The following is a 23,928-nucleotide window of genomic DNA, read 5'->3' on the forward strand; positions in this document are numbered from 1 at the left end:
CTTCCCTCCAAGAGACACCATTAAGAAAGTGAAGGGCACTTCCCTGGTGGTCCAGTAGTTAAGACTTCGCCTTCCAGTGCAGGGGGTGCGGGTTTGATCCCTGGTCGGGGAGCTAAGATCCCAAATGCTTCACGGACAAAAAACCAAAACATAAAACAGAAGCAATATTGTAACAAATTCAATAAAAGACTAAAAATGGTCCACATCAAAAAAAAAAAACTTAAAAAAAATGAAAAAGCTCAATACATACTGAGGGAAAATATTTGCAAAATACATATCTGATATAGGAGTATGCAGAATACATTAAATTTTACAATTCAGTGATACAAAACCCATTTTTTAAGTGGGTAAAAGATTTGAACTGACACTTCACCAAAAAAGCTATACAGGGCTTCCCTGGTGGCACAGGGAAGAATCCGCCTGCCAATGCAGGGGACACGGGTTTGAGCCCTGGTGTGGGAAGATCCCACATGCCGCAAAGCAACTAAGTCCGTGTACCACAACTACTGAGCCTACGCTATAGAGCCCACGAGCCACAACTACTGAGCCTGCATGCCACAACTACTGAAGCCCGCACTCCTAGAGCCCATGCTCTGCAATAAGAGAAGCCACCACAATGAGAAGCCCGCGCACTGCAACGAAGAGTAGCCACCGCTCACCGCACCTAGAGAAAGCCCATGCACAGCAGTGAAGACCCAACACAGCCAAAAGTAAATAAAATAAATTTATAAATAAATAAATAAAATATCTTTTAAAATTTTTTAAAAATTTAGAAAAACACAGTGAGACACCACTACAAACCTCTTAGAATGGCTAATTAAAAATACTGATAATAGCAAGTGCTAGTGAGGTTGCAGAGCAACTGAAATTCTCTCATAACATTGCTGATGGAAATGTAAAATGTGCAACCACTTAGGAAAAGAGTTAAGCAGCCTCAGATAAAGTTATACAGGGGAATTCCCTGGCAGTCCAGTGGTTAGGACTCGGCGCTTTCACTGCTGGGACCCGGGTTCAATCCCTGGTTGGGGAACTAAGATCCCGCTTATTATACAACCCAGACACCCCAATCTTAGGTATCTACCCGAGAGAAACAGAAACATATCCGATACCCAGTTTTCTCTAATTCAATCTAGGTTTGCATATCAGCCCCTTGGCTTGTCTAAGTAGGCTTCACAGGAGCTACCAAATCCATTCCAGTTTTTGGCGGCAGCTTTGAGCAGCCTTTACAGCTGTCTTCTCTAGCCCCACTTGTCCCTTTAATGTAGCAGGTCCTCAGCCTTCCCAAAGCTCATGCATTCTTTTTTTTTTTTTTTCACATGCATTCTTGAGTCCTCCAACTCCACCCTGCTGCCTCCGTTTCTCTGACGACCTGCAGCTTCTTATCTGGAGTTTTCGTTTCTGTATAAAATACACCTCTCTTTCAAATGACCTATTTGTTTAAGATTTTAGTGGCTTACATATTCTACTGACAGTCACTCCCTTCCCACATCTGAGACTGGAGCAGATATCTTACAGGTTCTTTTGGACCACAGGCTAGTGAATGCCACAGCTGTCCCGTGCCCTCAGCAACCCCTCCAGAGGACCCTAGAGTAGCAGATCATGGCTATGCTGCTCACTCTTGGTTAATGGACACCCAGTCACTTACTGGCCTTGCTGGTGACCTGCAAGAGGTCCTCCTCACTCCTAAAAGGAAATATCTTCCACCTTTGTAATGGCCCAGTTAAACTCTGTGTGGCTTCCAAAAACACAGCATCAAGACAAGTGGGGACATTTGTGGTCACCAATTGTCATTTTAAGGGGCCAGGATTCCCACTGCACTAGGGCTGTGCAACAGAGAAGTGAAATAGGTTCACTGCGGGAAAACATACAAGTAAGAAAGATTTAAATATAAATTTTAGCAGTATTTTGTAATTCCTCGAGCGCCTAGCCTCCTCTTCAATTACAGGACTTTTGGTTTCCAAACTGATTTATGTGTGGAAATGAAGTGGAGGTTGTATCTCTCCATTATGATGACTCATGTCAGATTTCTACCTGCCAGACCTGGCGTTTTCCTGTTATACAGATATTTCAACAGAAATAAATTAATACAGGGGTCTCAGATATATTAAACGGGTCTCAGAAAACTGGGAAAGAAATAGAAAGAAGCAGAGTTAGCACAGAAATAGTAAACTGCACGAAGCAAATATCACCCCCAGGACTGGAGAGACAAATGGAAGAGAACAGAGTTATCAGAACCTAAACTCTTGGAGACGCGCCCCTGGGAGCTGAAACTCAGGCTAGAAAAAGGGGCTGCTTGGATGGAGCAGGTGTGACTGAGGGCATAAACGGAACTTGTGGGAGTGCTGGGGCGGGGGAAGCTGAAAGCTGCAACCAGATAAAGCAATGCTCTGGGGCTACGCTCAGGAACGGGAAGCAGCAAATCCCCTCTTCCTCCTCCAGTCACCGTTCTCCCTCTAGCGCCCCCTCTAGGCAGAGTCTAATAGGAACCCAGCTGGCAAAACATATGTGGCTTGCGGAGTCCCAGCCCCAGCATCACAGAGCTGAGTATATAGAAGGGCAGATTTGGAGCTGAGAGACAACAGCTTAATAAAGCAGCATGCCCACTGAGTGAATTCCTAGGGCTTTGTAGCATTTAACATTTCTAAATATAAATTAGTGCCTTACAAAGGCTCTGGATCCAGATGGCCCAGATTCCTATTCAAACTCAGCCACTTTCTAGCTGCGAGACCTTGTGTGAGTCACTTAACTTTTATCTGTGCCTCAGTTTTCTTATCTGCAAATGGAGACATTAGTACCTACCTAATATATGGTTGCCATGAGAATTCCTTGACTTAGCACCTGGGAAGAACTTAAACACAATGCCAGACACATAGCACTCGTGTTAGCTGCTGTTGTTGTTGTTGCCACCATCGTCATTACTGTTATTATTACTACTTGGGTTAGTGAGAATTGATTCAGCATCTTCCAGAGAAATCTGGTTGCCACAAAACACTTGGCAATATTTCAAAGCTACTCTGCATCCAAAGTGGCAGACAGTTGGAATTCCTCCAATTTGGAAAAAGGATGTTTTGGTTTGCATTTTTGGATGTGTTGGTTGTTGGTGGCTTTTTTGCTATTTTACTAATAATTGCTGTCAGTTCAACCTTGTCATTACCAGTTTAGTTTGTTATGGGTTGTTTAGTTAAACGGCATGTATAATGATGCATATTTGCCTCAATTCCGTGCGTGCGTGGCCTGCAATTTTCCACTAATTAGACTTTTTAAAGACACATAGGCAGTTATCTACTCAAATTTGCATCATCTGTTCCCCTATTGCCAAAGCAGATGTACACAGCACCCACCCACCCCCACTCCAGGAAATACTCTTACTTTTTATCTCTGAGTTCTTCTTTCATTGGTAGGCAGGAATGGGGGGGGGTACAGATGGTTGGGGTTCTTATCCCACTGAAGTGAGAGTCATCAAAATAGTGCAGACAAGAGGTGCTGGGCCTGAGTCACACAGGAATAGTGGGGCTGAGAGGAAAAAACAGCCAGGGGATACCTGAAAGAAAGCAGCAAACGAACCAAGGACCCCAAACACACCCCCAGCTTCAGCCCCCATCCCCAAAGGATCTAGACACCCACCAGTTCCCCAAGAATCAAGCATCCAGACACTACTCCTCTCAAATGGCTTTATTTCCCCAGTGTGGGGAGCTGTGAGTGGGCTCTGGTACCTCAAGGACCCTGCAGCCTTCTCCAGCCCAGCAGGCTGTGGTACAGCCTTGAGAGGCAATGCCTGGGCTCCAGAGGCTCATGCTTCCAGAGTAGGGCTGGTTCTGGGAGGATCCAAGCCTGCTGTGGTTTGTATGGCTGACGCTCCCTGCAGTGATCGTGACAGCGCCGAGGTGGTAGTCCATGGGCATGAGGTTCACCTCAAGGACAAGGTCGCCAGGTGCAGGGGTCAAGGACCTGCTAGGCCTTACTCTGGGAGCAAAACTCCCTATGGCAGCTACTCTTTGAAGTCCACCAGCAGGGCTCAGTCTGGGGGAAGAGAGAAGAGGTGGTGGGCATAGAGGCGAAGACAGAAGAAATAAAGAGACTGGTAAAAACAAACATGTACAAAAAGCTGAAAGGAGACCGAGAGTGACCCAGGGACTAAGGAAAGCCAGTTAAAGAGAAAAACACTCAGAGATAGGGGAAGAGAGACCCGGAAAGCAGGGACACAGACGTAGGTAGTGATAGACGCCAGAGATACACACAGGTACACCACACACACTGACCTTTAGGCCCAGGTGAGGCTGGGGGCAGCGGCCCCCCTGGGGGAAGTAATGCAGAGCGGCTCAGGGCCTCAGCTACCCAGCCCAGGACACGGCTACAGTACTGGACCTGGGGAGCAGGGAGGACATCAGGGCACCAGACTGGAACCCTACTGCCCCTCATCCCAGCCATACTCCCCCAGCCTGGCCCGGGGTCCTCACCTCCTGTTCCAGTCCTTTCAGACGCTGCTCGTACTCGCGGATCTGTCTCAGCTGCTGCAATGCTGTGTCCACCCTGGGGATCCAGGGTTTCAGGTCAGTGCCTGCAGCCTACCAGCCCCGCCCACCTTCGAAGACCCGCCCTCTGTAGTTCAGCTTTCCTCCTTAGCATTCTAGGACCCTGTCCCCGCAGGCTCCGCCTCTAGCCTGGGTCTTTGCAGGATCTAAATCATGGGATCGATTCCTGAAGCCAAAAGCCCCGCCCAGAGCCAGGCCCCGCCCTCACTTCTGCGATGTGCGCTTCAGACTTTCAGAGTCGCTCTCCCGCTTGTCCCGAGCTCGCTCCAGCAGGAAATTCTCCTTTTGCACTGACTCCCACGTCAACAGCCTCCGCTCTGCTTCCTTCGAGAGGTGGACCCCTGGACAGTGGGGTCAGGAGAGAGTCAAAGGGCTCGCCCATCCTCGAGTCAAAGGGCTCGCCCGCTCCTAGACCCAGCTTCCCCACCCAAAACCATGAGCTTTGGTGATCTCCCAGACCACGCCCCTTCGCCGTTCTAGGCCTCCCACTAATGTCCCACGCCCAGCTCCCTGACAGACTAAGCCCTGCCCACTAGTGCTCCTGGGCGTCCTCCTCCAGCCTATACATGCTCGTCTTTCTCTCCAGGTTCCGCCCCCTAGGTTTCTCTCTTTTGGGCCAAGCCGGCCTCTCACGAAAATGCTCGACGACTGCTGAAGGTGGCAAGCTGGCCCGGCGCCTGCGCAATCGACGGATGAGGGAGAGCACGTGCGAGATGACGATGAGAGGCGGAGCCAGTGCGGGCCGAGAGTGAAATTCCCGGATGAGGCTGTAGCGCTGCGCCTTCCAGTAGAGGTCGCTGTTGCCCTGTACTTTGCCGAAGGTATAGCTGTGGGGACCAGAGATCAAGGGTCACTGGAGGTCAACGCCCCTTCAGGAAGAGAGGATGAAGATTAGCTGTCAGGCAATATCTGTTTGAAGCCCAAGGCAGCAGGCAGATGTCAAGATCAATAAAGTTGGAGGTTATTACAGGACGCAATTAGTAGCTGGGTTAGGAGTGTCCAGGGTCAGATGTCATAGGTCAAGTTGGGAAAGCTATCATGAATTAAGTAGAGATTGGAGTCAGGTTCAAAAGTCAGCCTGGACACAAATAATAAAATAGGAAATGAAAATGGGGACACTACTATCAACCTTATAGAAATAAAAAGGATTATAAGAGAATGCTATTAGTAATTGTACACCAACAAATTAGATAACCTAGATGAAATGGACAAATTGCTAGAAACACACAAATTACCTAAACTGACTCAAGAAGAAACAGGACAATCTCAAAAGACCTATAACAAGTAAAGAGATTGAATCACTAATTTAAAATGTCCCAACAAAAAAAGCCCAGGACCAGATGGTTTGACTGGTGAATTCTACCAAACATTTTAAAGAGATTTAACACCAATCCTTCGCAAACTCTTCCAAAAAATTGAAGAGGAGAGAACACTTCCCAATTCATTCTATGAGGCCAGCATTACCATGATGATATCAAAGTCAGATAAAGATATCACGAGAAAACTACAGACCAATATCCTTTATGAATATACATGCAAAAATCCTCAACAAAATACTAGAAACCTAATTTAACAACATATTGAAAGGACTGTAAGTGGGATATATGCAAGGAATGCAAGGGTGGTTCAACATACAAAAATCAATCAATGTAATATACCACCTTAATAGAACATAGGAAAAAAAACCATGTGATCATCTCAATTGACATGGAGACACAGAAAAGGCATTTGACAAAATCCAACACCCTTTCATGGTTACAAACAAACAAACAAAACAAAACAAAAACTCAGAAAAGTAGAAATAGAAGGAAACTTCTTCAACACGATAAAAGGTACTTACGAAAAACCCACAGCTAACATCATACTCAATGAAAAAAGACTGAAAACGTTCCCCAAAGATCAAGAACAAGACAAGAATGCCCACTTTCGGGACTTCCCTAGTTGCCCAGTGGTAAAGAATCTGCCTTCCAATGCAGGGGACGTGGGTTTGATCCCTGGTCGGGAAACTAAGATCCCACATGCCGCAGGGCAACTAAGCTCGCACACCACAACTACTGAGCTCCTGCACCTCATCGAGAGATCCCTCGTGCCGCAAACTACAGAGCCCACACGCTTTGGAACCCGCGCACCACAACTAGAGAGAGAAAAACCCGCATGCCACAACAAAGAGCCCGCATGCCGCAACTAAGACCCTACGCAGGCAAAAAAATAAAGAAATGTTAAAAAAAAAAAAAAAAAGAATGCCCACTTTCACCACTTCTATTCATTATACTGGAAGTTCTAGCCACAGCAAGCAAGAAAAAGAACTAAAAGGCATCCAAACTGGAAAGGAAGAAGTAAAACTGTCTCCATTGACAGATGATATAGCCTACATATAGAAATAGAAAATCCCAGGGACTTCCCTGGTGGTCCAGTGGTTAAGAATCCATCTTGCAATGCAGGGGATGCTGGTTCAATCCCTGGTCAGGGAGCTAAGATCCCGCAAGCTGTGTGGCACAGCCAAAAAAAAAAAAAATAAATAAACTTTTAAGAATCAAAGGATATTATCAAGAAAAGGAAAAGACAACCAACAGAATGGGAGAAAATATTTGCAAATTATATATGTGATAGGAGTTTAATATCCAGAATAAAGAACTGCTACAACTCAACACTAAAATACAAACAACTCAATTTAAAAAACGGGCAAAGGGGGCTTCCCTGGTGGTGCAGTGGTTAAGAATCCGCCTGCCAATGCAGGGGACACGGGTTCGAGCCCTGGTCCAGGAAGATCCCACATGCCACGGAGCAACTAAGCCTGTGCGCCACAACTACTGAGCCTGTGCTCTAGAGCCCGCGAGCCACAACTACTGAGCCCGCGAGCCACAACTACTGAGCCCACGTGCTACAACTACTGAAGCCCGCACGCCTAGAGCCCATGCTCCACAACAAGAGAAGCCACCGCAATGAGGAGCCCGCGCACCGCAACAAAGAGTAGCCCCTGCTCGCTGCAACTAGAGAAAGCCTGCGCGCAGCAATGAAGACCCAACACAGCCAAAAATAAAAATAAATAAAATAAATAAATTTATTTTTAAAAATGGGCAAAGGATTTGAACAGACATTTCTTTAAAGATGTGCGAATGGGCAATAAGTCCATGGAAAGATGCTCAGTGTCACCAGTCATTAGGAAAATACAAATCAAAACCACAATGAAATAACCAGTTCATGCCCACTAGAATGGCTAGAACCTCTTAATAAGGTAAATAACAACTGTTAGTAAGGAAAGGCTAAACATAGAATTACCATATGACCCAGCATTCTACTCTAGAAATATACCCAAAAGAAATAAAAAACGGAGACTCAAACAGATTTGTGAACAGCAATGTTCATTGCAGCCATCCACAATAACCAAAAGATGGAACCAACCCAAGTTTCCATCATCAGATGAATGGATCAACAAAATGCCTTATAACAATACATCAGTATTATTCAGCCATAAAAAGGAATGGAGTGGCGGTACATGCTACAACATGATTGCACAATGAAAACATTATGCCAGACACAACAGGACAAATATTGTATGATTTCACTTACATGAATCACCTCCAAGAGGCAGATTCATAGACACAGAAAGTAAATTAGAGGTTACCAGGAACTGGGTGGGGGAGGGGAAAATGAGGCGTTACCCTTGCTTAATGGGTACACACTTTCTGTTTGGCGTGATGAAAATGTTTTGGAAATAGATAGTGGTGATGGTTGTACAACATTATAAATGTAATTAATGTCACTGCATTGTACACTTAAAAATGGTGACGATGGCAAATTTTGTTATAAATATTTTGCCACAATAAAAAAAATTTTTAATCTTCAGCCTGGGCTCAGAGAGCAGATCGGATTCCAAAGGCCAGGTCAGGAGCAGACTCTAACTGGGTTTGGGAAAAGCCAGCATTAGATTTGAATCAGAGTTCAGAGACTAAAACTAGAATTGCTTAGACTGGGATCAAGAATCATGCTGGGGGGGCTTCCCTGGTGGCACAGTGGTTGAGAATCTGCCTGCCAATGCAGGGGACATGGGTTCGAGCCCTGGTCTGGGAAGATCCCACATGCCACGGAGCAACTAGGCCCGTGAGCCACAACTACTGAGCCTGTGCGTCTGGAGTTTGTGCTCCGCAACAAGAGAGGCCGCAGCAGTGAGAGGCCCACGCACCGCGATGAACAGTGGCCCCCGCTTGCCGCAACTAGAGAAAGCCCACACACAGAAACGAAGACCCAACACAGAAAAAAATAAATTAATTAATTAAAAAAAATCATGCCGGGGTCAAAGGTCAAGCTGGGATCAAGAATCACGCTGGGGTCAAGGGTCATGCTGGGTGAGGTCACCCAGATGAGGTCTGATCATCAGAGAGCAGTGGGGACTCACCTGAACATCGCGATGAGCAAATTGACCAGCAGGATGTTGGCCACGAGCAGGAAGATGACGAGGAGGACCAACACCAGCCAGTTGGCATAAAGCGAGACGCAGGAGCCTGCCTGGGTCCTTGAGGGGCGCGCCCATAAGCCCTTCTCCGATGAACAGTTGTCGGGCTTCATGAGGCCCGCTGTAAAGGGAGACAGAGATGGAGCCAGAGAGACAGAGCCCTAAGGAAGACAGAAATCCAGACGGGCATGGGAGAGCAGAGAGGGAGACAGAATCCCAGAAAGAGGGGGGAACAGAGACGCAAAGAGAAAGAGGAGGGGCCAGAGACCCAGAGATAGTGGAGAGAGAGGTGGGACTCAGAGGGAGGGTGTTACGCCCTCTCATCCCTCCTCACCGTCTATGTCCTCCTGGGGGATCTGCCCAAAGATCTGCAGGTAGGGCCGGTAGAAGACCCGGCGCAGGATATTCTCGAGGTTACGGTCCTGGGGCCTAAGGAGTCCCTCCGTGGCCACCCCGTAGGCAATCAGCCACACGCCAAGGAAGAAGAGGAAGAAGAACACATCCTTCATCTGCAGAAGAGGAAGATGAGACCAATCCGGGCTCTGCCCTTCCCTACTCTGGCCCCGCCCCTGCATCCAAAGCCCCGCCTCCTTCCCTGACATTGCGTTCCAGAGTCCACGACACCTTCCCTGGCTCCGCCCCTTTCCTCCTCTGGCCCCGCCCACACAAGCCCTGCCGCACCCCTCACCATCTTGTTCACCATGACGATCTTGGGCCCCAGCTGTTTGTTGACTGTGAAGATGTGCAGCAGCCTCACCGTGAAGATCATGAAGTCGAGGCAGAGGACAGTACGGCCCAGGTCATACAGTCCTGCGGTCAGCCTGGGGTATGGGTGACGTGGCAGGGGTCACTCAAGGGTTACAGGGTGCAAAGGAAAACCCCGAGTCTTCCCAACACCAGGCTGAAGGTGAGGATGTGGCCTCCCCAGGGCCAGAACTGGGACCCCCCCCACCTCCGATTCACCCGGGGTTTACTCAGATTTAAAATTTGGCACCCATGACAGTGCCAAGCTGGGCCACGCAGGGCGCTGGTACCCATTAAATAATGGCTGCATGAACAATGGCCTTAGCAAAAAGCTGGGAGGTCCCTGTAGCAATCAAGTTGTGAAAACTGCAGGAATATTTGTCCAACCTATAAAAGGCAAAATATAGAGAGTTCCAGCAAACCAATAAGCAGAAGACAAACGACCTAACAGGAAATCGGATAAAGGATAACACACAATTCACAGAGGAAGGTCAAATGGTGAATAACATCAGCAATCCCTATGGGGAAAATAAAAATTATATCTCTATTTTGCATCATGTACTTTAACTTTGAAGGGATTAAAAACCTAGAGTAAAAGGGAAAACATCAAAATCTCAGTAAGAAAATATAGAAGAATTTCTTCATAAGCTTGACATAAGATAAGTGTCATATAAGAAAAAGAGTCTTATATACAAGACACAAAATCATAATAAAGGAAAAGACTGAATATTTAACTACTTTGAAATATAAAACTTATGTGTATTAAAAGATAACATAAATACGATGGACAGAGAAAGGCGAAATTTTCTGCCAAAAATACATAGCCTAAATTTGATCAGGAGGGAATACCAGACAAATTTAAACAGAGGCAAATTCTACAAAATAACTGGTCTGGACTGTTCAAAAGTGTTAAGATCATAAAAGCCAAAGATGGATTGAAAAACTGTCCCAGATTAGAGACAATTAAGGAGACATGACAACTAAAGGCAACATGGAATCCTGGATTGGCTCCTGATCCAGAAAAAGAACATCAGTGGACAACTGATGAAATTTAAATAAAATTTCCTGGTTCTGATAATATAAGATGTTAACATTTGGGGGATCTGGATGAATTCTCTGTGCGGTTTTTGCAACATTTTTTTATGTCTCGGGGTTTTTCGAAATGAAAAGTTAAAGAATAAAAGAATGTTTAAAGAACATACAAAAGTGAAAAGACAAGCTGCAGACTGTAAGAAGACACTTAGAACAAAACCACCAAGGATTGGGATCCAGAGTATAAGGAGAGCACCTACCAAAAAATATATACATGCAAGAGATCGATGAACACAATAAATTAAAAACTGGGGCAAAGGATATGAAAAGACAGTTGACAGAGTACATGTGCCATTAGATATGAAAGATGCCCAACTTACCCAACTAGGAGTCAGGGATGCATAAATTAAAACAAGGAGAGGTCATTTTTCCCATCAGATTGGCAAAACATGTAAAGGTTAAATTGAGAGCTACAAAATTTTAAAGATTGAAAATATCAGGTATCATCAAGCATGTCCTCAAGGGGGCAGTGTCTTACCCAGATGGTGGGTGTGTAGCCGGAAGAAGCTATTTTACAAGGAAAGCAATCCACATCAAGAATACACATACCCTTTGACATCTCAGATGTAAACTGTTATTACTTTGGAATAATAAAAAATTAGAAACAACTGAAATGTCCATCCGGAAGGGATTGGCAAAATAAAACGATTCATCCATTCAATTCTGGAGAACATGGGAAATTTCTCCCGTGTAAAATGAGATTTTTGGCTTTTTTTTTTCCTGTCCGATAATTCTTCCCCCACCTAAAAAACGATGAGCTTGACAAAAATGTCTATCACTGGTATTCCTAAAGGGTGGTAGCACATGGTCCTAGCCCTTTCCTCTCAGAAGATACTTTATACAAAATACAAGGAATAAACAGAAGCACAGTGTTCTACAAAACTTTCTTATCCTGCTGTTTGAATAAATTATTCATGTCGAATTACTTTGTACCATTTTTAACACAGCACAGAGGAAGCATACCTCTCAGTGTGTCAACTGAGAAAAGAGTAGGGGGTCATTGCTGTCAACCATCCGGATTATAAAAGGGGGTGTCAGGACACTTCATCCCCTGTAAATAGTCACTAGGTTGTGACCACAAAGTTCTTTGTCTGCTCTCTTCAAAAGCAGTGGTGTCCTAACAGCTAGGACTTTATTTAAAAACAAAAAACAAAAAAAACAACTCACCATCAGAGGACTGGACACAGAGCAGCTAATATCTGATTATAACTTCATGTTATCTCAAGTAGAAAATGAAAGACGCTTTGTAGAGAAATTTTTGGCCTAATTCTATCTCTTGAAGTTCAGAATTTTTGTCCCACTGCCTCGTGAAAGGAATTCATTCATTTATTAAATCTGGCAAGAAGAAGTCCGTCTTGTCTGCCTTAGCCGGCGAAGACTAAAACCCCTTCTTCAGGAATCTGATGCAACATTGTTAAAGAATAAGGAATATTTGCAAATACTGACATGGAAAGAATGTCAGGACATATTACAGAGGAAAAGAAGAGGTTGCAAAAGAATAATAAAATATAGTATCATCTGTGTATAATATCTGTGTATAAAAGAAGTAGGTAAATGCATAGAAAAAGAACAGGCAGGATGTGCACCAAACTGTTGATGGAGGTAACTGCTGAGAAAAGGAGGAAGCTTGAAATGGCTGAGGAAGATAATCCGTTTCTGTTCTATGCTCGTCTTCATTTGAATATAATCTTGTTCAATAAGGACGCACTTCTGCATTTCTTTGGGCACAGACTATGTTCAAAGATGTTTTAAGTTGCTGGGAGACAAGATAGATGTGGCTTGAGGCGTTTATAATCTTGTATGAGGAGAGAGACAGCAAAAGCCATGGTCAAAGCACTATTGGGGGGACTCTCAGGATGTTAGAGGAACACAAAGAAGAGACCCAGAGTCTGGGTAGGAGAAAGGAAGACCTCCAGAGGCAGAGACAGCAAAGCTGAGGCTGAGAGGAAGTGTAGGAGTTGGCTTGGCCAAGGAGAGGAGGGAAAAGTGTTTCAGGAAGGGGAAACAGCATGTGCCAAGACCCAAAGACAACACAATTTATTCCCGAGGACATTTTGATTTGCCCTTTGCCCTCTCTCTGGCACCACACAATACAATCTAGAAACTATGGAAGAAATGAGCTAACATTATATAGCCCAGTCTGGGCAACAGAAAATAGTTGAGGGTAATTCCTCACAGTTAGTTTTTTGTAAATTAGCTAAGAAATAAGCAGAAACAGTCAAGATTTTTATGGAGTAAAAAGTTGACAAAGCATTGAGGCCTCCCTGATGAAATTTAAAATTATGCAATTTGACCCAGGAAAACCGCACATGCAAGAAATAAAAGCCACAAAGTAAAATTCACAAACACAGACCCTAGATTTTGGCAAAATTTGATACGGACAAAAACACAAACGTTGAACCAAATATTTGTTGTAAAACTTAACCCAAATAATAATTAATCAAGTTGAAATAATTTCAGAAACTGAAAAAGAAAATAATTGAAGCTACTTTCACTGCCCTGCAATGTAAAATCAATCAAGGCAGTTTAAAGTAACTAGAAAATAGTTCCTTGGTAAGAATCCGTCAGTACTGGTAAAATTCTGATTGCAATTTTATAATTACGCAGATTCAAAATACCAAGGATCACGGTCAAAACCACTGGCCTTGTGAAGAAGGAACTGCAAGTCGCTCTCAGACAAGCCAGAGTGTAAATGAAGAAAAGAGAAAGAAATCAGGGAGGCAGCCCTGGCAGAGAAGGGCAGGGGCTGAGACTCTGTGCATGGGCGCTGGAGAGCCCCAAGAAGCAGGAAGAGACAGGCCAGCTCTGGGTGTAGAAAGACCCTTGCGGGCCCTGTGGGGGATGGATTGGAGGGAAGAGAGGCTGGGGCAAGGGTCCAGGTGGGAGAGGCAGGCGTGGAGGTAAATAGGGGGATGAGACAGAGAAAGTCAGGGGCCAGGAGGACGGGGCCTGGGACCCAGGGCTGTAGAGGAAGAGGAGGGAGGAGGTGAGGGTGGCACTCGGTGTGTGGCCTGATGTCCGGGGTCCAGGACAGGGGTGCAGCTGCAGGGCCATGTTGAGGACTAGAGAAACATTCTGTAAAGTCCAGATCTAGAATGAAGAGCAGTGGGGTCCTCATTCTATCCTATCAGCCCTAAAGCCAGATATCCACATGTGAGCAAATGGCTTACGGAACATCTTTAGGCAGTACTTTCAATCAAGATGGGATTTTTTTTTTTTTTTTTTTTTTTTACGAATAAGCAGGGGCTTCCCTGGTGGCGGAGTGGTTAAGAATCCGCTTGCCAATGCAGGGGACACGGATTCAAGCACTGGTCTGGGAAGATCCCACATGCCGCAGAGCAACTAAGCCCGTGCGCCACGACTACTGAGCCTGCGCTCTGGAGCCCGCGAGCCACAACTACTGAAGTCTGCGCGCCTAGAGCCCGTGCTCCGCAACAAGAGAAGCCGCCACAATGAGAAGCCTGCGCACCGCAACGAAGACCCAATGCAGCCAAATTAATTAATTAATTAATTTTTTAAAAAAAAGAATAAGCAAAGTTATTTTAAAACTGTGAATCACTATATGTATACCTGCAACTTATATAATATTGTACATCAACTATACCTCAATGAAAAAAAGAAAAGAATAAGTGGAGTTGGATTTAGCCTCTGCCTGCCGCAGGGAAGCCAAGAGTTGAGACCCCCAACCCCACCCCTCACCCCCATCCCCACTCCCACCCCCCCACCCCCAGGAAGGAAGGGTCAGAGGTCGCCATGGGCTGTGAGTGTAAGGTCACAGGGCACTCACCGGCAGCCCACGCCCAGGAGGAAGCAGGTGAGGGCCACCAGGTCGCACTGGTTCCAGGCGTCTGAGAGGTAGAGGTGCAGGCGGCGGCGCAGTGGGGCCTGGTGGGAGTCTGTCCTGGGGGCCCCCATGGCCAGGCTGCCCAAGCCGCCACCCAGCCCCTGGCGGAACTCCTCGCAGAGCAGGGTGAAGGCCCAGAAGTAGAGCAGCAGCTCCAGGGCGCTGGGCGTCTCGGGCTGGAAGTCAATGAGCAGCACGTGGGCGAAGAGCAACAGGAAGAGGAGGTAGCTGACCACGTTGCCCATGAAGGAAGTCACCGGCGCTCCCCAGAACTGGGGCCAGCGGCGCAGGCGCTGGGGGCACCCCCCACAGCAGCTCCTGCGGCTGGGCGGCCTCAACACCCCCAAGGGCGTCTTCTCAGGAGGGTCTGTGGTCCTGGGGGAGACAGGGAGAGAAGGGAGAAGGGCTCAGTCTGACCTCTGCACCTGACTGTCACCATTATCAGGACCTCTAAACTTTCATATCCTCCTCATCCTCCTTTCCAGACATTCCCCACCTTCACGACTTCTGACCCTGCCTGACCTGAAACTAAGTCTGATGTCCGCCATCACCTTGACTTTTGACCCCTGTATCTAATTTCTGACCTCTGAAATCTCCTACCATCAAGACTGCTGAGCTTGCACCTCTGACTTTTTCCACCTTTCTGACCTCTGGCCTCTGGGCTGACCTCTGACTCTTGTCTGGCTTTTGTCTCCAAGTCCCTCTTCTTTCACCTTCACAACCTCTGACTCTCTGTCTGACCTTGGACCATCTATCTGACCTCTGGCCCTCAAATATGACCTCTGACCCCCTCACTTTCATGGCCTTGGTTCCCCAGGTTTGACAACTCCATCCCTGAATATTAACTTCTAACCCATAAATTCTGATATCAGATTATCCAGCACAGTTTTCTCAGATAACTCTTCCTTCTCTATATCTGATCTCTGACTGTACAGCCATATCTGAATTCTAAGCTTCTAGGTCTACTCATATCTCTGACCCTTCTCACCTGAGTTCTGATCCTCTGTCCCAGTTTCATCCTAACTCTTAATTCTGACCTCAAATCAGAAACAGAAAAATGAATAATACAAATAATAATAAATTCAGAAAGCTAACAGGAAAAATAAACTGGCTTGGAAAGGCATCCTCTCTTTATAAACCAAGTGGAAAGAAAACCCCAAAGTGGAAACAACCCAAATGTCCATCAGCTGATGAATAGATAAATAAAATGTGGTAGATTCAAACAATGGAATATTATTCAACAATAGAAAGGATTGAAGCACTGACATATGCTACAAAGTGGATCAATCTTGAAAACATGATGTTAAGTTAACGAGGCCAGTCATAAAAGACCACCTGGTGTGTGACTCCGTTTATATGGAATGTCCAGAACAGGCAAATCTGTAGGGACAGAAAGTAAATTAGCGGTTGCCTGGGACTGGGAGAAGGGAGGAGCGGGGAGTGAGACTGTTAATGGGTACAAGATTTCTTGCTGCAGTGATGAAAATGTTTTCAAATTAATTTTGTGATGATTTCACAACTCTGTGAATATACTGAAAATGACTGAAAATTGTACACCTTAAATGGGTGAACTGAATGGTATGTGAACTATATCTCAATAGGGCTGTTCTTTTTTTGTTTTTTTCAGGCTGTTCTAAAGAAAATAAGCAGAAAGAACAGTAAAAGCTAAAGAAAGTGAGATGCAGAGAGGAGAACTAGCTCCCCAATAATAAGACAAAACAGACCTGGTAACAAAAATATGCGGTGGGTCAGAATGCTCCCCAAAGTCTGCCATCTTGAATCACCTCCAGGCAGGAGACACACAGATTCCTGGATGCTTCCCTGGAGGAGAAGCATCCAGGAATCTGTCCTTTTACAAAGCTCTCCAGGGAGGTGGCTTTCTACAGTGACTAAAAGCACAGATTCAGGAACAAGAAGATCTGGGCTCAAATCCCAGCTCCACCACTGACCAATCACATGATCTGAGGTGGGTGACTTAATGCCTCAGTTATGTCATCTGTAAAATGGGGATAATAATGGACCCTATGGCATAGGGTTGTTGAGAGAATTAAATGAACTGATTTTCAAAACAATTTAGCGCACTGGCTGCCCACTGTAAGTGTTCTATAACCTCAGCTATTGTCATCATCATATGGTACAAATGTTGGAAACTCACCAGACAAGGATACCACTATGGATCGTGACACTGGGACCCTCTGTCTAATTTTTTTCAGTGGTCCAAATTTTTTTCTTAGTAGTCTCTTCTACCTTGACAAATATTTTGTATTCTTTGTGCATTGTCTCAGAAAAAATATGTATATACATAATACATTTAAATTTGACTTGTTTCACAGCAGGTGGTAGGTTTTACAGACTTCTGGCTGTATGATTATGTTTCTAACAGTTACCAGAAACACTCTTTCTTCTGGAATACTGGGGCTGAGTTTCCTCCCTGTTCCCATTCAGATGATTAAAGTAGAGATGGAGGGTGCAAAGATGGGGCCTCTTCCTCTGTTTCTCTATTACCATAGATTTAGACCCTTATACCTACACACACACACACACACACACACACACACACACACCATTCAACAAAACAAATAAGTGTATCAGTAATAGCAGTAGTAATGCTAGTCCCCATGAGCTGAGCACTTACTTTGTGCCAGGCACTACAACATGCACATTTAATACACATTATCTCCATGAATCCTCCCAACTGTTCCATCAGGCGTTGTGGTATATTGTATTACTGTGGACCAAACATTTTGGTTCCCTCCCAGTGGGAGAATTAAGAGCTAAGGAATTATCATATGACTAGTTTTTGGCAATGAAATGTGGGCAAAAGTGACACGTGTCACTTCCAAGTGGAGGCTTTAAGGTCCAGAACCTGGTTTGCCATGTCTCTTTTCCCTCTACCATGATACCAGCAACATCTCAGCTAGGAGGTGTTTGCTTATCCCAAAGTGGAGACCACGTGGAGCAGAGCCGCAGACAACCCAAAAATGGAGCATGAATGACAATTAAATCCTCACTGTTGCCAGCCCACTGAGAGTTTGGGATGCTTTGTCACTGCAGCATTACTCAACCTAACCTGACTAACACACGTACAACCTTCTCTTTACAGCAAAGAAAGCTGAGGCTCAGGGGTGAGGCCACTTACAAAGGCAAAGTCGGGATTTGAACCCCGCTCTGCTTGACTCAGAGCCAAGTCCCCCAGCACCTCTGCTCTGCAGAATTAACAGAAGATTGATAAATATTCAATTTCATTTGCTTAGGACTGATTTTGAAAACACCTTCATGGGTACCACAGCACAGAGATTAAGAGCAAAGGCCCTGGAGTCAGAAAAAAAAAAATTGGCAAAAGATCCCTAAATGAACCAAATCCACCCAATTCCACTTGCTTTATCAAGACAGAAATACATGTATCATGAAGCAAATTGATTTTCAGTGAGGAACTCCTTGGTGGCAGAACCAAAGTTGAACCAAGCCTTGAGCCTGGCATTTGGGAAACTTCCTCAGTATTTTCAGTGGCTTCATGAAACCACCATCTCCCGAAGCCCCACTTCTCCCCTCTGGTTTTGCTCCCATTACCTGGTGCTCCTGGAGCCGCCTAGGGTGCCCCCTACCCCCGCACAGTGCTGGTGCCTCACGTACTCGCCAGGCCCTTCCCCACTGACGTCCCTGTCCATGTCCAATGCCAGGTCCTTCTGCGTGGGCTCCTCATCTGGCTTCCTGGCACGGAGGGACACACAGAGTGAGAAATAGGGGGAGGGTAGGTGGGAGAGGAATTCTCCAAACCAAACTCAGTCACCCAGAGACATTGCAGGGAATGAGAGGTATCATCCCAAAGTGACCTTCCCCCCAGAGCCATGGCCAGAGGGCAGAGGAATTGCCCCTAGAGATACTGCAGAGACCCACCCCCAAAGCTCGCTTCCCACAACATGCTCCCAGTCTGGGGGGAGGGAAAGAGAATGAACAAGGGTGGGGGAAGCACTGGACAGACCAAGTAGAAAGGCAGCCAGAATTCAGCAGGAAGTAGAGACTGATCTCCCCTCTCCCCCTCCTCCTGCCAATCTAACCCCAGGGGACTGACCTGAAGGTGATGAGGTTGGTGTAGATGAGTGGGGGGCAAAAGAAGGTGAGAACCAGGGCCCAGATGGGTGTGGTGCTGTCCATCTCCCCCCACCACTTCTGTGTCAGCAGAGACTGTGGGGTGTGGGGAGGATTAGGAGCCTGAATCTCCCCACAGCCCTCTCCCAAAGACCCCAGACAAGGATCAAGCCACACTCCAGAGCACAGAGCAAATGCTCACTGTGGGGGCCATAACTACTGGGGGTTGGGGGAAAGGAGTCAAAGGCAAGGAACATCTGTCCCAGATTTTAAAAGAGTTAAACAGCCAACATTTGTTAACATGATATACCAGATACTGGGCTAAGCACTTTACATAGATTAGCTCACTTAACCCTCACCACACCTCCAGGAGGACAGGTACTAATATTTTCTCCTTTTTCACAGGTGGAGCACAGGGAGGTTACAGAAGAGGCAAAAGCTGCAATCCATGAGTTTAACCACCATTCAAAGCAAAGGACTCAGGGAAAGTATTTGAAGTGCCAACAAATCATTCCAAGAAGTGAAATGGGACTTCCTGCTGGGTAGGCAAAACTTCTTGTACTGAGGATGGGACTCTCTTTGCCCCTGTCAGATTTAGATTAAGGAGACCGAGAGTGTTTTCAAAATGTCAGGATTAGCAGGATGGGAGCAACTATGGGGGCACACAGGTCTTCCCAAAGGAAGGGTAGGATTTCCTAAACCAGAGTTTGTCTATATCCAAAACACTAAGTAATTGTCCAGTGACACCATTTTAATTGTTGAAGCCTGGCAGTGGGCACCTCTTAAGGAAGTGGGAAGGACTTCTTGTGTGAGAGGTGACACTTCTTACTAAAGTCCCAGGTATTCCTATATCTGGAATAGAACTTTTTTTAATTCCCTGACCAGGGACTGAACCTGGGCCACGGAAGTGAAAGCGCCGCATCCTAAGCACTGGACTGCCAGGGGATTCCCTGGAATAGAACTTTTTAGGAGGGTGCGCTTTGCTGTGGGAAGGTTGGCTTTACTGTGGCAGGGTGTGAGGCTTCTTTTGGGAAGACCAACCCTTCCAGGAGAAGGCTGAGACTTTCTGGAGAGGGGTTATCTCCAGGGGGAGAGGCTGGTCAAGACCATGGACTGCCCACCATGGCAGGGGCTTATCCTCCAGACTTCCCACAGTCCAGCTGAGAACTGTTTGGGATGTTGGTATATCAGATGCTCACCTGTACCCCATCCTGGGCAAAGAAGGAACGGGCATCAGCCTGCATGGCAAGGTGGAGGCAGGTGGCATCCCCCCAGAGTGGGCAGCGCCAAAGGAGCAGGTGAGCAGCCCGTTCCTCGCTGCTGCGGTAGCATTCTCCAAAGAGGTCTGGGTGCAGAAGATTTATGTGAGAGGGAGGAAAAGTAGTAGGAAGACGGTGTGAGCGAAGAGATGAGGGGATTGAAGGGGAAGAGGCAGAGTGACAAGAGGAGGAATGGGTAGGTTTACAACCCCCTTCATGGCAGCTCCCTGTCCCTGCCCCGCCAGGCACCCATGCCCCACGCACCAACACCCAGCCCCTCAAACTTGGCTGCCAGGTCCTTCCTCCGTGCTGCCTCCTCAGCCTCAGTCTCCAGGCGCCCCAACACTCGCAGCAACAGACAGGCCCCAAGAGCTGAGGCCACAGAATTGGAACCCTGGAGAGACAGAGACGGGGGTCACAATTAGGGTCAGAGTTTGGAATGAGAGTCACAGAGGGGTGAAGAAGGTGAGAGGAAAGCTTGTGATCAAGGGAAGGGACAGAGCCAGAGGTTAGGAATTAACTAAGGTCGGGAATTTCCTGGTGGTCCAGTGGTTAGGACTCCATGCTTCCATTGCAGGGGACACGGGTTTGATCCCTGGTCGGGGAACAAAGATCCCGCAAGCTGCGTGGCATGGCCAAAAAAAAAAAAAAGAATTTAACCAAGGTCATCAGAGACCAAGGATGAAGTAATATTTGTAGATGGATCTGGAAGAAACTGGACATCAAGGGAAAATGTCAGAAGTCAGGTGGTTCAGAGACCAGGGGCTGGGCTGGAATTAAAATGACATCAGAGGTTACAGACAGGCCAAGAAGCAATGGAGATGTCACCTAAAATGGCAGAGTAGAGAACTTCAAAACACTGTCCCTCCACAAAAGCAACAAAGAAGCTGGCAAAAAACTGTCAGGATCAACTTTTTCGGAATTCTGGACTCTAACATAAAATTTACAGCAAACAGGAGAATGCTTAATGAAAGATCTCAGTAAAAGAGCACTGTGACATTTTAACTAATCCACTTACCATTGCCAATTCCCCAGCTCAGTGGTTGCCTTGAAGGCAACAGCCCATAGTCCTGCTTCAGGTTGTTGGTATCAGAAGGAGCAATTCAGATCTTACTCTTAAATAATTGTGGTTGTGTGTATAAACCTAGCTGGTGGCTCTCTGAAGGGACAGCTCAAGGGTTGGCCTTTGTTTCACTGTTTTTGGTGCTTCCCCAGAGCAGAAGTGTCTTCCCAGGTGGTGTTTGAAAACATTAAACACAAATGTATCAGCCTCAGCTAACTGAGGCAAAGAATAACAGATTCTTTGCCTCAAGTAGCTGAGGCAAGCAATAGATACTCTGAACAGCTTGGGAGGGAAGAGGGAAGCAGCTGGGGAAGGAGATGCTTGGGGGAGTAAGGGGTTTTAAAAGCTCCTATGGGGAATTCCCTGGTGGTCCAGTGGTTAGGACTCTGAACTTCCACTGCAGGAAGCACGGGTTAGATCGCTGTTGGGGGAACTAACATCCCGCATGCCACGCAGCACAGCCAAATAAATAAAGAAGTAAAAATAAAACAAAAAAATAAAAAGCTCCTACATGTACCAGGAAATCTAGAAGGCTACAAACATGACCAAGACTGGATGCATGCTCAGGAAAGACTATGGAAAGCCCTAAGCTTTCACCTCTGGCTGACCTTTAGGCTCAGCAAAAGCAGGAAGTGAAGGCTAACGTCAAATTGTAAACAGCCTGCCTAAGTGTTGAAAGACAGCTCCACAAAGAGCCAACCTGCAAAGTGGAAGAGCTTTATTCCCCCACCCCTGTGCATTTAAGGGAATCTCTGTCAAGTCACTAGCTGACCACTAAGCTAACAGAATGGGATTTCAGTGGCCATACATGACAAAGAATACAGACTTTACAAAAATAGCTTAGGAAAGTCACTAAACAAACAACAACCACCCACAACAAGCAGCAACAACAACCCCTGAAGGCAGGAGTTAAGCTGATTTCCAAAGTTGCCATATTATAATATTCAAAATGTCCTGTTTCCAACAACAACAACAAAAATTATGAGGCATGCAAAGAAACAAAAAAGTATGACCCATTCACAGGACAAAATAAATTAGGAAACTTAGCCACTGGATTTACTAGAGAAAGACTTTAAATCAACTGTCTTAAATATGCTCAAAAAGCTAAAGGAAATTATGAACAAAGAGCTAAAGGAAGCCAGGAGAATGATGTGTCAGCAAATAGAGAATAGAAATAAAGATATAGAAATTATAAAAAGGAACCAGGGACTTCCCTGGTGGCGCAGTGGTTAAGAATCCGCCTTCCAATGCAAGGGACATGGGTTCGAACCCTGGTCCAGGAAGATCCCACATGCCACAAAGCAACTAAGCCCGTGTGCCACAACTACTGAGCCTGTGCTCTAGAGCCCACGAGTCACAACTACTGAGCCCACGTGCCACAACTACTGAAGCCCGCACCCCTAGAGCCTGTGCTCCGCAACAAGAGAAGCTACCACATTGAGAAGCCCGTGCATTGCAATGAAGAGTAGCCCCCGCTCACCACTAGAGAAAGCCTTCACGCAGCAACGAAGACCCAACGCAGCCAAAAATAAATAATTAAATAAATAAATTTTTAAAAAATAAGAAGGAACCAAATAGAAATTCTGGAGCTGAAAAGTGCAATAACTGAAATGAAAAATTCATTTAAAGGGCCTAAGAGCAGCTTTGAGGAGACAGAAGAAAGAATTTGTAAACTTGAAGATAGGTCAATTGCGATTATCCAGTTTGAGGTGCAGAAAGGAAAAAGAATGAAGAAAAATAAACAGACCCTAAGAGATCTGTGGGACACCATCAACCATACCAACATATGCATAATGGGAGTCCCAAAAGGAGAGGACAGAGAGAAAGGGACAGAAAGAATATTTGAGGATATAACATACTAAAACTTCCCCAATCTGATGAAATACATGATTCTGTACATCCAAAAAGATGAAGAAACTCCAAGTAGGATAAATTCAAAGAGATCCACACTACAAAACATTATAATCAAATTACTGAAAGCCAAAAACAAAGAAAGAATTTTAAAATCAGCAAGACAGAAGTGACTCATCATATGTAAGGAATCTCAATAAGATTAATATGTAGGGTTAAATAATTATATATATAATAGTTATAAAACTATAAAACTCTTAGAAGGAAACATAGGGATAAAACTTCATGATCTTGGATTTGGCAATGGTTACTTAGATATGACACCAAAAGCACAAGAAAACAAAGGAAAAAAAAAGACAAATGGGACTTCATCAAAATGTAATACTTTTGTGCATCAAAGGACATTATCAACAAAAGGAAAAGACAGCCCACAGAGAGAGAGAATGTATTTGCAAATCATCTACCTAATAAGGGATTAATACCCAGAACATATAAAGAATTCTTTAAACTCATCAACAAAAAAGACCAAAGAGTCAATTAAAAAATGGGCAAAGACTTGAATAGACATTTCTCTTAAGAAAGATAGATGGCCGATAAGCACATGAAAAGATTCTCAACCTCACTAATCATTAAGAAAATGCAAATCAAAACCAAGTGAGAGGGCTTCCCTGGTGGCGCAATGGTTAAGAATCCGCCTGCCAATGCAGGGGACACGGGTTCGAGCCCTGGTCTGGGAAGATCCCACATGCCGTGGAGCAACTAAGCCCGTGCGCCACAACTACAGAGCCTGCGCTCTACAGCCTGCGAGCCACAACTACTGAGCTCACGCGCCACAACTACCGAAGCCCGTGCTCTGCAACAAGAGAAGCCACCGCAATGAGAAGTGCACGCACTGCAACGAAGAGTAGCCCCCGCTCGCCACAACTAGAGAAAGCCCACGCACAGCAACGAAGACCCAACGCAGCCAAAAATAATAAACAAATAAAATAAATAAATAAAAA

At 45.7% G+C, this 23,928-nt stretch overlaps 1 protein-coding gene across 6 annotated transcripts in view; it reads right to left on the reverse strand.

Annotated features, from left to right (window-relative positions):
* Positions 1 to 3,657: 3,657 nt before the first annotated feature.
* TRPM4 (transient receptor potential cation channel subfamily M member 4) overlaps positions 3,658 to 23,928 on the reverse strand; it is a 36,240-nt gene continuing 15,969 nt past the window's right edge. For 5 of the 6 annotated variants that reach the window (XM_082435881.1, XM_082435880.1, XM_082435882.1 and 2 more), the window contains 13 exons: positions 20,278 to 20,407; positions 19,954 to 20,099; positions 18,738 to 18,850; positions 18,299 to 18,376; positions 14,609 to 15,040; positions 9,674 to 9,806; positions 9,320 to 9,494; positions 8,929 to 9,106; positions 5,166 to 5,359; positions 4,741 to 4,873; positions 4,458 to 4,530; positions 4,260 to 4,365; positions 3,658 to 4,020 (listed from right to left, as the gene is read on the reverse strand). In XM_082435881.1, the coding sequence (XP_082292007.1) occupies positions 4,016 to 4,020; positions 4,260 to 4,365; positions 4,458 to 4,530; positions 4,741 to 4,873; positions 5,166 to 5,359; positions 8,929 to 9,106; positions 9,320 to 9,494; positions 9,674 to 9,806; positions 14,609 to 15,040; positions 18,299 to 18,376; positions 18,738 to 18,850; positions 19,954 to 20,099; positions 20,278 to 20,407 (1,896 nt within the window). In that variant the 3' untranslated portion in view covers positions 3,658 to 4,015. Of the gene's footprint in view, positions 4,021 to 4,259; positions 4,366 to 4,457; positions 4,531 to 4,740; positions 4,874 to 5,065; positions 5,360 to 8,928; positions 9,107 to 9,319; positions 9,495 to 9,673; positions 9,807 to 14,608; positions 15,041 to 18,298; positions 18,377 to 18,737; positions 18,851 to 19,953; positions 20,100 to 20,277; positions 20,408 to 23,928 lie in introns of those variants that run through there. The other variant, XM_082435883.1, reaches the window with a different exon arrangement.

The sequence above is a fragment of the Balaenoptera physalus genome, assembly GCF_965194825.1.
Source record: "Balaenoptera physalus genome assembly, chromosome: 19".
NCBI classification, from domain to species: domain Eukaryota; kingdom Metazoa; phylum Chordata; class Mammalia; order Artiodactyla; family Balaenopteridae; genus Balaenoptera; species Balaenoptera physalus.